General features: G+C 44.2%; 1 protein-coding gene across 1 annotated transcript in view; it reads right to left on the bottom strand.

Annotated features, from left to right (window-relative positions):
• Positions 1-10,603: 10,603 nt before the first annotated feature.
• Positions 10,604-13,416, bottom strand: part of LOC123997261 (latent-transforming growth factor beta-binding protein 4-like) — a 70,743-nt gene continuing 67,930 nt past the window's right edge. Inside the window, exon 18 of the mRNA XM_046301422.1 lies at positions 10,604-10,720. Coding sequence (XP_046157378.1) covers positions 10,604-10,720 — 117 coding nt within the window. The remainder of the gene's footprint in view (positions 10,721-13,416) is intronic.

Raw genomic sequence — 13,416 nt, 5'->3', positions numbered from 1 at the left:
CGAGTGAGAGAGAGAGAGAGAGAGAGAGAGAGAGAGAGAGAGAGAGAGAGAGAGAGAAGAGAGAGAGAGAGAGAGAGAGAGAGAGACTAAAAAGAAGGGCGTTGCATCTCTTACCGTGCCCAACTTTAAAATGAGTCGAGTGAAGAAAAAAAGGAGGGTGTTTTCTACATTATTAGGAGTCTATTATGAAACGATGTCGTCTCCCCTCCACCTCCCCTCTTCATTCGCCTGACAGGTATGGCGGACAGCGCCGGGTGCGGGGTCGCCTTGATGACTAGACTCAATCACCTGTGACAGTTTTGATTTGATGTCACTCTATGGGTCGCTCTATTTGTTTGAGCAGTTAAGAGGTAATTGTGTGACATTGTCGGGGGGGGGGCGCTTTGGCTGTGCACCTGCTGAACCGAGACGTGAACGAGACGAGGGGGAGTGGGGCAATAACAAATGAGGGCTATTACCCCCCAAAAACATTCCCAGACGGTGTGTGGGGAAGAGGTGTGTGTGTGTGTGTGTGTGTGTGTGTGTGTGTGTGTGTGTGTGTGTGTGTGTGTGTGTGTGTGTGTGTGTGTGTGTGTGTGTGTGTGTGTGTGTGTGTGTGTGTGTGTGTGTGTGTGTGTGTGTGTGTGTGTGTGACTCATGAGAAGTCACTCATAAGCCATTCATAGTAAGAAGGCCTTAAAACAAAGTCCCATCCCGGGTCAAACAACACAGCATTTGACATCCCATATAAAATCTTGAATATACGACTTTTCCATGCGAGTCATTAAATGCCTATACTGAAGGTCATTTGAATAGGGGCCTTGAATCCTGGTCTAAGATTTCTATTTTTGGGCCCTTAGCATCAAAGACACAAAACTCATCCAGAGTCTCAATAATGAATCAGATAAGGCTGACCACTATTGTTAGAACAGTCCTCTCTTTGAGCAGTGATTCCCAGTCCTCAGCTCTCACTGGGCTTGGAATGCCAGCCGTAATCTACAATCCTCCTTTTTGCACAGAGAAAAAGCCAAAGGAATCATGGATGAAGAGAGAGAGTGCAAATCTGTGAGCTGTGGCTTTACACCCCCCCCCTACTAGATACACCAATCACTCACTTTCCTGTTGTAATCACAAGGAAGTAAAATAAAGGAAATAGGTAGTGAGGTAGGCGGAAGTAGTGGTTAGGACCGGTCTAGAGAGGGTCAACCAGGCCGAAAAACCAGTCCAGTAGTATTTTCCACTCTGACCACTATGCAGCGCTGTGCCTCTCTCGTTCTCTCTCTCCCTCTGTGTGCCAGGGAATAGGCTTTTTCCCTCGGCACGTTGCTGGGCTCATCCGTTTGTTTGTTATCTCAATCCAGGATTTGAAGAGATACAAAGCTGATTAAACAACAAAAGCACATGGGAAGATAAAAGACACTTAGGTAATGGGTTTAGGCTGCCTCTTTAGCACGCTCAACTCATCCTTCTTTTCCCTCTCTTCTTTCTCTGGGCTCCAATTGTGTCTCATTCTTCTCCCAGAGGCTTGATCCAGAAAGGAGGAAAAAGAACAAGGGAGAGAGAGAGAGAGAGAGAGAGAGAGAGAGAGAGAGAGAGAGAGAGAGAGAGAGAGAGAGAGAGAGAGAGAGAGAGAGAGAGAGAGAAAGAGGGCAAAAGAAAAGCCTTTTGGGTGACAATCTGTTGAGAGGCTGCAGAGTCGGTGAAACAAGCTGCAGTAAAGTGCAGCTGAATGCAGTAAAGTGGCTCTGCGCATGCAGCGGATTCTCAGGCTGTTTTGTCTGTTTGTGCTGCTTTGCTGTGAACAGTTTCAAGGGGAGTTGTATAGAGACCGGGTGGAATATATGGAGGCATGACCTTTGTTTGGGTACCACATTCTTCATTTTCATCAAGATTTATTTATATTTTTTTTCCTGGAGTTTTTTCTTATTTTTAATAAGTATAATCTTTCAAATGGGGTGCCACATTCTGTTCATCTGGGTGATTACGTTGAAGCACTAACGTATATTAGAATGACTATTGTTTCATTTATGGAACAGTAAGATGGTTCTAAGTGGCAAAATACCCACTGGACACACACTGGTTGAGTCAATGTTGTTTTAATGTCATTTTCAATGTATTGTGACGTACACTGCTCAAACGAATGAAATATTCTTATTAAATACTTTTTTCTTTACATAGTTGAATGTGCTGACAACAAAATCACACAAAAATTATCAATGGAAATCAAATTTATCAACCCATGGAGGTCTGGATTTGGAGTCACACTCAAATAGTGTGGAAAACCACACTACAGGCTGATCCAACTTTGATGTAATGTCCTTAAAACAAGTCAAAATGAGGCTCAGTAGTGTGTGTGGCCTCCACTTGCATGTATGAGCTCCCTACAACGCCTGGGCATGCGCCTGATGAGGTGGCAGATGGTCTCCTGAGGGATCTCCTCCCAGACCTGGACTAAAGCATCCACCAACTCATGGACAGTCTGTGGTGCAACGTGACGTTGGTGGATGGAGCGAGACATGATGTCTCAGATGTGCTCAATTGGATTCAGGTCTGGGGAACGGGCGGGCCAGTCCATAGCATCAATGCTTTCCTCTTGCAGGAACTGCTGACACACTCCAGCCACATGAGGTCTAGCATTGTCTTGCATTAGGAGGAACCCAGGGCCAACCGCACCAGCATACGGTCTCACAAGGGGTCTGAGGATCTCATCTCGGTACCTAATGGCAGTCAGGCTACCTCTGGTGAGCACATGGAGGGCTGTGCGGCCCCCCAAAGAAATGCCACCCCACACCATGACTGACCCACCGCCAAACCGGTCATGCTGGAGGATGCTGCAGGCAGCAGAACGTTCTCCACGGTGTCTCCAGACTCTGTCACGTCTGTCACATGTGCTCAGTGTGAACCTGCTTTCATCTGTGAAGTGCACAGGGCGCCAGCGGTGAATTTGCCAATCTTGGTGTTCTCTGACAAATGCCAAACGTCCTGCATGGTGTTGGTCTGTAAGCCCAACCCCCACCTGTGGACATCGGGCCCTCATGGAGTCTGTTTCTGACCGTTTGAGCAGACAAATGCACATTTATGTCCTGCTGGAGGTAATTTTGCAGGGCTCTGGCAGTGCTCCTCCTGCTCCTCCTTGCACAAAGGCTGAGGTAGCGGTCCTGCTGCTGGGTTGTTGCGCTCCTACGTCTCCTGATGTACTGTTCTGTCTCCTGGTAGCGCCTCCATGCTCTGGACACTACGCTGACAGACACAGCAAACCTTCTTGCCACAGCTCGCATTGATGTGCCATCCTGGATGAGCTGCACTACCTGAGCCACTTGTGTGGGTTGTAGACTCCGTCTCATGCTACCACTTGAGTGAAAGCATTCAAAAGTTACCAAAACATCAGCCAGGAAGCATAGGAACTGAGAAGTGGTCTGTGGTCGCCACCTGCAGAACCACTCCTTTATTGGGGGTGTCTTGCTAATTGCCTATAATTTCCACCTGTTGTCTATTCAATTTGCACAACAGCATGTGAAATGTATTGTCTATCAGTTATGCTTCCTAAGGGGACAGTTTGATTTCACAGAAGTGTGATTGACTTGGAGTTACATTGTGTTGTTTAAGTGTTCCCTTTATTTTTTTGAGCAGTGTATATTTTTTTTAAACAACCAGTACTGTTCTCATCTTATTTCAACCAGCGCAAAATAGAAATTAGGGTAAAACATGTACTTAATATAATCATCAGAACAATGTACACATTGAAATTGCGTTAAATTGAGTTATTTTTCATCCTGGTTTAAATTGTATTTTTTATTTGATTCGATTTTATTTGGCCTTGTTATGTTGATAGTAAAATGGTATGATTGAATCAACGTCATTGTATCAACATAAACTGACCAGGTGAATCCGGGTGAAAGCACTTGTTATTAAATCCAATTCAATCAGTATAGATGGAGGGGAGGAGACAGGTCAAAGAAGGATTTAAGCCTTGAGACAATTAAGACATGGATTGTGTATGTGTGCCATTCGAGGGTGAATGGGCAAGACAAGAGAATGAAGTGCCTTTGAATGGGGTATGGTAGTAGGTGCCAGATTGCACCGGTTTGTGTCAAGAACTGCAGCGCTGCTGGGTTTTTCACAATCAACAGTTTCCTGTGAGTAATCAAGAATGTCCAACACACAAAGGATAGCCAGCCAACTTGACACAACAGTGGGAAACATTGGAGTCAACATGGGCCAACATCCCTGTGGAACACTTTCAACACCTTGTAAAGTCCATGCCCCGAATAATTGAGGCTGTTCTGAGGGCAAAAGGGGGTGCAACTCAATATAATGAAGGTGTTCCTAATGTTTTGTACACTCAGTGTATAATGAATAAGAGATTAAAAAAGATTTGGAACGTTCCACAGGGACGTTTAGTCATTTAGCAGATGCTCTTATCCAGAGCAACATACAGCTAGTGCAGTCATCTTAAGATAGATGGGACAATCACATATCACAGACATAGAAAATACATTTTTCCTCAATAATGTAGGTATCAGTAGAGTCAGAGCTAGTTAAGTGTCTTTAATTTTTTTAAATATATTTTGTTAATTGGGGGGGGGGGGGGTCGAGGTGAGGAGGAGGATTATGTAAGATACTCTATGAAGAGGTAGGGTTTCAGATGTTTTCGGAAGATGGGCAGGGACTCTGCTGTCTTAGCTTCAGGGGAAGCTGGTTCCACCATTGTGGTGCCAGGACAGAGAAGAGCTTGGACTGGGGTGCGCGGGAGCTGCCCTCACATAGGGGTGGGAGGGCCAAGAGACCTGAAGTGGCAGAATGTAGTGCTCGGGTTTGGGTGTAGGGCTGCGGCATTCTGGGTAAGTTGCAGGGGTTTGATGGCACAAGCGGGGTGCCCAGCCAACAGCAAGTTGCAGTAGTCCAGACGGAAGAGAACAAGTGCCTGGATAAGGACCTGCACCACTTCCTGTGTGAGGTAGGGTCGTACTCTACGGATGTTGCAGAGCATAAACCTGCAGGAGCGGATCACTGCATTGATGTTTGCAGAGAACAACAGGGTTCACGCCAAGGTTCTTTGCACTCTGGGAGGGCAACACTAACCCATCATGAGGTTGCTACAACCTAGACTATGAATTCAAGTTTGTAATTTAGGTGCACAGGTCGAGAGAAATTTGAGTATTCAAGATGACAGACATTGACACATTCAATACCGCCTTGCACAATCTTGCTTGCATTTAGCTGATCTAGGGTGTAATCATTTGCAAACGAGAGTTTCTATTGGACAACTTCAGGTATACCCATGTTGTTCCATTTGCTTCTGTTAAAGAAAAGTTTTTCAACAGAATTGGCAGAATTAATATATCCCTGATCACACACAAACACAGTTCACTTTCATAGCAGCCACATACAAACAGCATGATCCTTTTGATTGTTGGATAATTCCTTCTCGCATCTACGCGCTCTCCTCCTCTCACCTTTCCCCTTCACTTGTACACAACACATCAGCTGTCTGTGACCAGGCAAAAAATCCTTTCCAAGCCAAACCTTCATATCATAACTGCTAACTGCTACACACAGCCTACATCGTTGTCACCACATTAGCTAATGTCAAGTCAACATAGCTACTAGAACTAACGCATTAGTAAACCCGCTACAATCATAGAATACAGTGTCAAGTTATCAAGCAGTTTAATAATTACACTGGTGGGCACCGGTGGCAACAAATTAATAAAAACAAAAGCTTACCTTGACTTGAAAGAGTTCCAGTGTTGGATAGCCATAGTCAGCGAGGTAACATCCCTCTGCTGCATGAGCTCTGATAGGTTGGAGGACGTCCTCCGGAAGTGGTCATAATTGCTGTGTGTATGGAAGAGGATGAGAACCACGAGCCTGCTATGGTTTTATCTAAAAAAGGATAACATTTTTAATGATTCACTATTTGTTTTTTCTGAAATTCACTGAGGAGGATGGTCCTCCCCTTCCTCCACTGAGGAGGCTCCACTGGTTTCTTTATGGAATTTTCAACGCAACACACATATTTCAGCGTATACATAATTAATTCTAATTCTAATTCTGAAATTAGAGTGATGTAACAACCTGTTAGACAGGTTAAGTCAATGTATTTAAATTTAGGTTTTAACTTACGTTCAATGTTTACAACGCTGGTTGAAATGAGATGTAAACAGTACTGGTTGAAATGAGATGTAAACAGTACTGGTTGAAATGAGATGTAAACAGTACTGGTTGAATTGAGATGTAAACAGTACTGGTTGAAATGAGATGTAAACAGTACTGGTTGAAATGAGATGTAAACAGTACTGGTTGAAATGAGATGTAAACAGTACTGGTTGAAATGAGATGTAAACAGTACTGGTTGAAATGAGATGTAAACAGAACTGGTTGAATTGAGATGTAAACAGTACTGGTTGAATTGAGATGTAAACATTACTGATTGAAGATGTTTTTTCAAATTCAATGCATTTTCTTACTTGGATTCCACATCAAAATACGTTAGCAAATTACGTGGAAACCATGTTAATTCAACCAGTGTGTGCCGGGTGGGTAGAGTCTAAATGTAGTACCATAGTTATATCTGTTATAGGAAGTAGAGCATCCTTCTGTCCTGATGATAGGATGACACCAGGGGAGTTGAAAACGCTAGGTTGTTATTGGACAGGGAATGTTTGGTCATCTAATGGGAGTGTATGTATGTAGATTGCCTCTAGTTTCAAAGCCAGCCGGAAGATGACAAACTCTCACATTTTGTTCCGATTCAAGGCCAGAAGCATCTCACTCACATGGTTGATGCATAGTATGTTTCATTACTTTTCGAAGGAGAAAAAACAACCTTCTGTGGATCAAATATGGCCCTTAATGTGCAGACAGCCTAAATACCCATTGTTAATATGAGGCTTGAGTGGCATGTAAAACCAACACAGAGCTCGTAAAGGAAGACTTTTCGCCTCTCCTGGTTGAACATCACTAAAAGCAATCCCAAAGCTTATAGCACTCCCTCTTTGATGATAACACTCTATGGAGGTCAGTAATACTGAGCTATGAGGAGGGTAGAGAAAAAAATATATATTTACGCTCCTCTCGTTTCCTCCCCTTTAACGGAAAGAAGCCATGAGAAAGGTGCTTACCGAGAGCGAGATAAAGGGCGAAATGAGAGAGAGCGGACGTGGATTAGGGAAGGAGGGAAACGATCATGGCCAGGAGAGGTAGGGGAGAGGGAGGCGGATGGGGGCGTGAGGCGAGGGGAGGCCAGGGAGTTGATGTCTGGGCTGGTTGGATATGAGGGGAATATTAATCTGGGTTTAGTGTGAGCAGGACCCCACAAACGGCTCAAGCAAACAGAGCTTAGACGAGGCCAAGTCTTCGAGAAAGTCCTAAATCTTCACATTAGCTCCCCGCGTTTCTTCTGCTGAACCCGTAAGCTCTTTTTCTAAAGGACAGCACAAACAAACCGCAACCCCCCAATACTAACCCTTGCCAGTCCCGCGCCTCCCCTCGCTCTTTTCTCACAAACACACGTACACACTCTCTCAAAATCAAGACGGATTTGAGCATTTCAGATTGCTGGGAATTTTAAAATCCGAGGCCGAAGTGGATAGGGGCAGATTAGAAGGGTGGCCCTCTTAAAGAGACAGGATGCCACACAATTGTGTTCCTCTTCCTACTGTGTGCCCTACATCTGTGTCACTTGAGAGAGAGAGAGAGTAAACAGACAAGTGGCGGTTATGGGAGAGTTGAGTGTCTTGATAACCCTTTTCCTCCCCAAAAATTGTAATATCAAAATTATCCGACCGTATTTTGGAGTATTACTAATTCTGGTCATTTTTAACTGTCCAATAAAGAAAAACATTGTTAATAAACATCTCCTCTGAGCTACAGAAGTAACAGTGATTGAAAAAGTATCCAATTGTCATACCTGAGTAAAAGTAAACATACCTTAATAGAAAATGACTCAAGAAAAAGTGAAACTCACCCAGTAAAATACTACTTGAATAAATGTAATTGCAAAAATATACTTAAGTATCAAAAGTAAAAGTATAAAGAATTTCAAATTCCTTATATTAAGCAAACGCGACAGCAGCATTTACATGTATTTTTATTTTTATGGATAGCCAGGGGCAGGCTCCAACACTCAGACATAATTTATACACAAAGCATGTTTTTAGTGAGTCTGACAGATCAGAGGCAGTGGGGATGACCATGTACGTTCTCTTGATAAGTGTGTGAATTAGACAATTTTCCTGTTTTGCTAAGCATTCAAAATGTAACGAGTACTTTTGGGTGTCAGGGAAAATGTATGGAGTAAAAAGTATCTAATTTTCTTTATTGCATTTTTTAAAACTAGGCAAGTTAGTTAAGAGCAAATGCCTATTTACAATGACGGCCTACCCCAGCCAAACCCAGACGATGCCGGGCCAATTGTGCGCCGCTCTATGGGGCTCCCAATCATGCCCGGATGTGAATGTGATACAGCCTGGATTCAAACCAGGGACTGTAGTGATGCCTCTTGCGCTGAGATGCAGTGCCTTAAACCGCTGCACCACTCGGGAGCCCAAATGTAGTGAAGTAAAAGTGAGAATTGTCAAAAATGTAGATAGTAAACTAATGTACAGATACCCCAAAAAATGACTTTAGTACTTTAAATTATTTTTTACTTAAGTACTTTACACCATTGAGAAGTAAGATCTTAATTTGATCAACCTGTCGCAGAAGAACCTTCCTGCAATGCAGGAAATGTAAAGCATGTAGTATGATTGATATTTAAAAGGCTTGCCAAGTTGGTAATTTTGACTTTTCTCTTAAGAAAAATGCATCAACCCCTACAAAGATGTCAAGATGTCCCTTAATTGTAATCCACATAATAATTCACATTTCCTGTTGCTGCAGGACCATTTTCCTGCTGTGGCAAACTGGCTCAAATTAAGATCCTCAATCTGTATAGATAAGTAGTGTAAGAAGACACTTTCATATGAAATCACATCAATTTCCGTGTTTAAACCAATCTGTATGAAAATCTCCAAAACTTGGCCAACAGGAACGATAGCTGCAACGGGAGCTATATTATGTTGGCTTGCTATAGGCTACTGTACTTTGTGAACACACAGTGAAGTGGACTTGTTCTTCTGTTATTTTCATGGTGGAAAATCCATCTCAGAGGTGACAGGATTGTGGAGTGGAAAGTCTATCTCGGAGATGACAGGATGAAATATGTGGGGAATGGAGAGAATGGTTGAGTTTGTTGTTCCATGTGGCTACAGTAACAGTATGATTTAGTGGCAAATGCTAACTAGATGGAATGCAATTTACCAGAATCCCATTAATAATTCACAAATTCAAGTATTTAGATATGATTTAATACATTATTCTTCACAGGTATTCAACACAATTATCTCTAATGTCAATACTCTATGGACTGCCTTGAGCAAGGTCATGATAGGATTTTATTTCTTAATTACCGTTTCAATCTCAGAAAGAAAGATTTAGCCACAATCTTTGGGGGGGGGGGGATGCCGAAGCTATATTCCTATGTTTAAGTATTAGGATGCTATTAATATAGCTAAGGGTTGGATTCAATCCGTACAGAGGAAGATCATTTCGCAGAAGATTCTCATGTTCCTGGGACTGCATTCACGGTAAACTATGTCGGCTCAGTCGGAAATGACCTTTTTGCCACGATACTTTTGCAATACTTCCGTGATACAGATTGACTCCAGCCCTAAATGTTGTCATTTTCTACCACAGGGGCCCTTTAAAACAATTAAAACAACACAAACATTGTAGAACTCTAATCATTGGGAGGTGGAGGACAGAAGTCATATATGAGCAGCTTGAAACCTAGAAAGGGTATCACACTGTCCCATAGGTGGAAAGTAGAGAGGGGGGGGGGGTTGGTGGAGGGACGGGGGAAGCTGCTGAACCTCATCCCGTCACCTGCAGCTTCGTGGCGGGGTGGAAATCAGGGGACGCTCCCTTCTGACTGAGTTTCATTAACCTGACTGCATGTACCAAAAGCCCTGGTATTAGACTTAATCAAACACAACCCGCCACACACACTGCTGTCTTGTAGGTCACCCTGGGACGCCCATCAAGGGGCCAATGTGTAATCATACACACACACACACACACACACACACTTGAACGCACGCACACACACATGCACGGATACACTCTGGCAGCATTAAATATCAGACTCTACCACCACATACCCAAAATTGAATTCTTTTTAAAGGGGTCATATTAGCTACAGTAGACCAACCAACCATCATTTGATGGTCTGGAAGTGTGTCCAAAACTTTAGGTCACATGGTTAAATATTAATCTTGAGAGGAAGTGATTTAAAACATCAAATGGAACCTTAAAATGTCTCCCACTCATGGATGTGATTTATTTTCTTATTTAAAGTTCTCTATCAACTCTCAAGACTAAAGTGTATTATTTACACATGAAGTGCAACATATATTGCCATTGCAAGTTGTACAACTACAAGAGCACATTGCTAGTTCTCAAGGACTGCAGCCAATGCTGGTTCCATCCTTGCATTTTATGTCATCAAAGACGGAGTAAATTAGATTAAAGATCACTTTATTGGTCAAATGCTAACAAGGTCCAACTGAAATTTGACTTCCACTTATAAACCCTCCGAAACGAACGCATACATATACAGGTTTTTGGAGAGGTGCGGGGGGTTACCACACTGGGCGCCCTGGGAGCTGTCGTCACAGGTGGTTACGGCAGGTAATGGCATCTAGGATTTGACACAAACAAAAAGAAAACGGTTGCCAGCTCACTTCCCAACAGATTTTTACAGTCGGACCCGGGGTTCGAATTGTCAACCCTCCTGTTTGTTCGCTCGCCTCTCTAACCGCTAGGATACCTGCCTCCTGGAAGGTGAAGCGTGGGAAATCTATGGTCAGTCACCAATGGATCTATTTAGTGCCAGGGAGATACAAAAGGCTGTGTGTCTCTGACGTAGGCGTAATGACATAAACGTATACAATCTGCTCTCTTAACACATGGTTGACACTTGGGAGTAACGTTTTTGTGTGATGTGTGCTTCCAATTGGCTCATTTGTCCTCCCCTGAAACTATTCCCCAGGTCGTTGCTGTAAATGACAATGTGTTCTCAGTCAACTTACCCGGTAAAATAAAGGGTGAAATGATGTATATGTTCAAACATATGTAGGTCATACAACACACACACACACACACACACATGCAGATACACTGACCTGCCAAGTTGGTTTATATAACCACCATACAGCCATGTCATACTCAGGCTTTGCATCTGGAATAATACTCCATACACAGTGGGTTTACACTTACAAGGAGTGAAAAGGATTTTTCCATTTAAAAATGTAATGGAGTAAAAAGGGGTTTTACTGTAGATATGTACAGTACAGTAGGAGGGATGGTTGTATTTAAGAGGCCTGTAAAAGTCTCCCACTGGCAGTATTGTCCTCGCAATGCTACTTACTGACAGACAACACTAAAACGTACCTTCATCAAAAGAAGTCTGGCAAATATTATGAGATTTGTCAGAATGAAAGAGACAGGATTTCTCCTTCCCCTTTTCAGCATGCATAATGTTTACGCTTTTCTGGAAAGGGTGTTTAGGGCTCTCTAAATTAGTGAAACCTTTGGTGTAATTTTGATTAATTGGTCGTGGATAGGGGAAGACACACACACGCACACACACACATACTGTACACAGACACGCACACATGCACGTGCACATACACACACACACACATTTGCACGCACATGCACACCCCCCCTCCCCCCACCCCACACACACCCCAGCAGTGTGACAGGTTGCTCCCCAGCCTGCCCTTCAGACCCTCTAGATGTAGGGGGCCCTTGGGGGCATTGTGGAGCTCGCGGCAGGTATCCAGGTGTCCACCCAGGCGGGTCCACCCACTCTGCAGACAACCCTCATCAAGCCACTGCCCTCCACAGATCCATCTTCCACTGACACTTCATTTAGACTGCATTAATGTGGAATTAAGGGCTGTTGGCAGGGTCTGGCAGGGCCTGACAATCCCACAGCACCAGCAGTTATCCTCGTCCTCTCCTGGGAAAGAGAGAGAGAGGGAACGAGAGAGAGGAGCCAGGCTCCGATTCTGAATAGGGCCAGATAAGGCGTTTTCAGTCCTACGGGCACAAAGCTGAGGAGGTGATTAGAGTTCTCTCTCTCATTCAACCTCAGTCATCACTACTGCTAATCAACTAAAGGAATGCGTAAGGTTTTCTCAGATTCAAAAGAGATCATCAGAACCATTTGAAGTGCAGATATCAGCTCTATGGACAGAATCTTTGGTGTGAGTGGCGATGGATATAAATCTGTTTTGAATAGTCACCTAATTATCAAATCTCAGAGTTGGACTGTAAAAGCCTGGTGAGTGCAAATGCTATACGGCTTAATCCATATCACTCACTGCCTCATTCTCATGGTCTTACTGGATCTGCTGATGAAAGGTAAAGCAATGATTTGGGTCCAGAGCTAGACCTAATGTAGAAGGCCCAATATCCATCTCCAAGCTCACAACTGAACATAGCGAACGGCATTTGGTAAGGAGTGTATGCGATGTATGATGTGTTTGCACTCAGATAAGAGTTACCAGATCGCATCAGGAAGACGCTCACAGTGTGTGAGCGTCACGTTGAAATATCACACACACACATATCAGGACTCACCTACCACAGTATGGCTCACGCTTGCAAATCCATACTCGAATGCACACACACACACACAACATCTCTGTACATGAGTCGATCAATATTTACCAACAGCACAAAGTCACGATACACTATAATACTACTCTCTCTCTCAACTCCTCCTCAAGAAAATCCATGCATTTGCATCTTCTACAGTATCAAGGGATCCATTCATATGCCACCATAAGCCTTCCAGACTCCAGCATGAGAAGCAAAATCCAAGTGGATATCAATGTGTTTGAGCTGCCCCGGATGACCGAGGAGGAGTCGATCACGGGGTAGGAGTCAGGTCAGCCCCCCCCCCCCTCCACAAGCCCACACACTCCTCCATTGCACCCACACTGTCTCAGGGGAGTTCACAGCGAGGGTCCCCCCCCCCCGAACCTCCCTCACTGACCAGGCGGTTGAGAGGCACAGAGATACCCCCTTAAGAAGCTTTGCGCTCGGGAGGAAACTTAATCTCCTTTTTCAACGCCATCCCAAGGCTCTTCGACGAACCCTGAATAGAGCGTGGAGCTTGGGTGCGAGGGAGGGAGGGAAGGAAGGAGGGAGGAGCCGGCTGTGGAGTATCTCCCAGCCCACATGGCAGCCCAGCCCCAAATCTGAATATCTGAGCCACAGCGGAGAAGCTGAGACGCTCCCAACGCCAGCATAGGAATTAGCCCTCCGACAGGCCGCGCTAAATCCCAACTCCCCTCCCTCTGCTCCACACTCCAGCCTCGCCGC

Source organism: Oncorhynchus gorbuscha, linkage group LG15 (genome assembly GCF_021184085.1).
Source record: "Oncorhynchus gorbuscha isolate QuinsamMale2020 ecotype Even-year linkage group LG15, OgorEven_v1.0, whole genome shotgun sequence".
Classification (NCBI taxonomy): Eukaryota; Metazoa; Chordata; class Actinopteri; order Salmoniformes; family Salmonidae; genus Oncorhynchus; species Oncorhynchus gorbuscha.
This window is presented reverse-complemented; position numbering and strand designations above follow the sequence as displayed.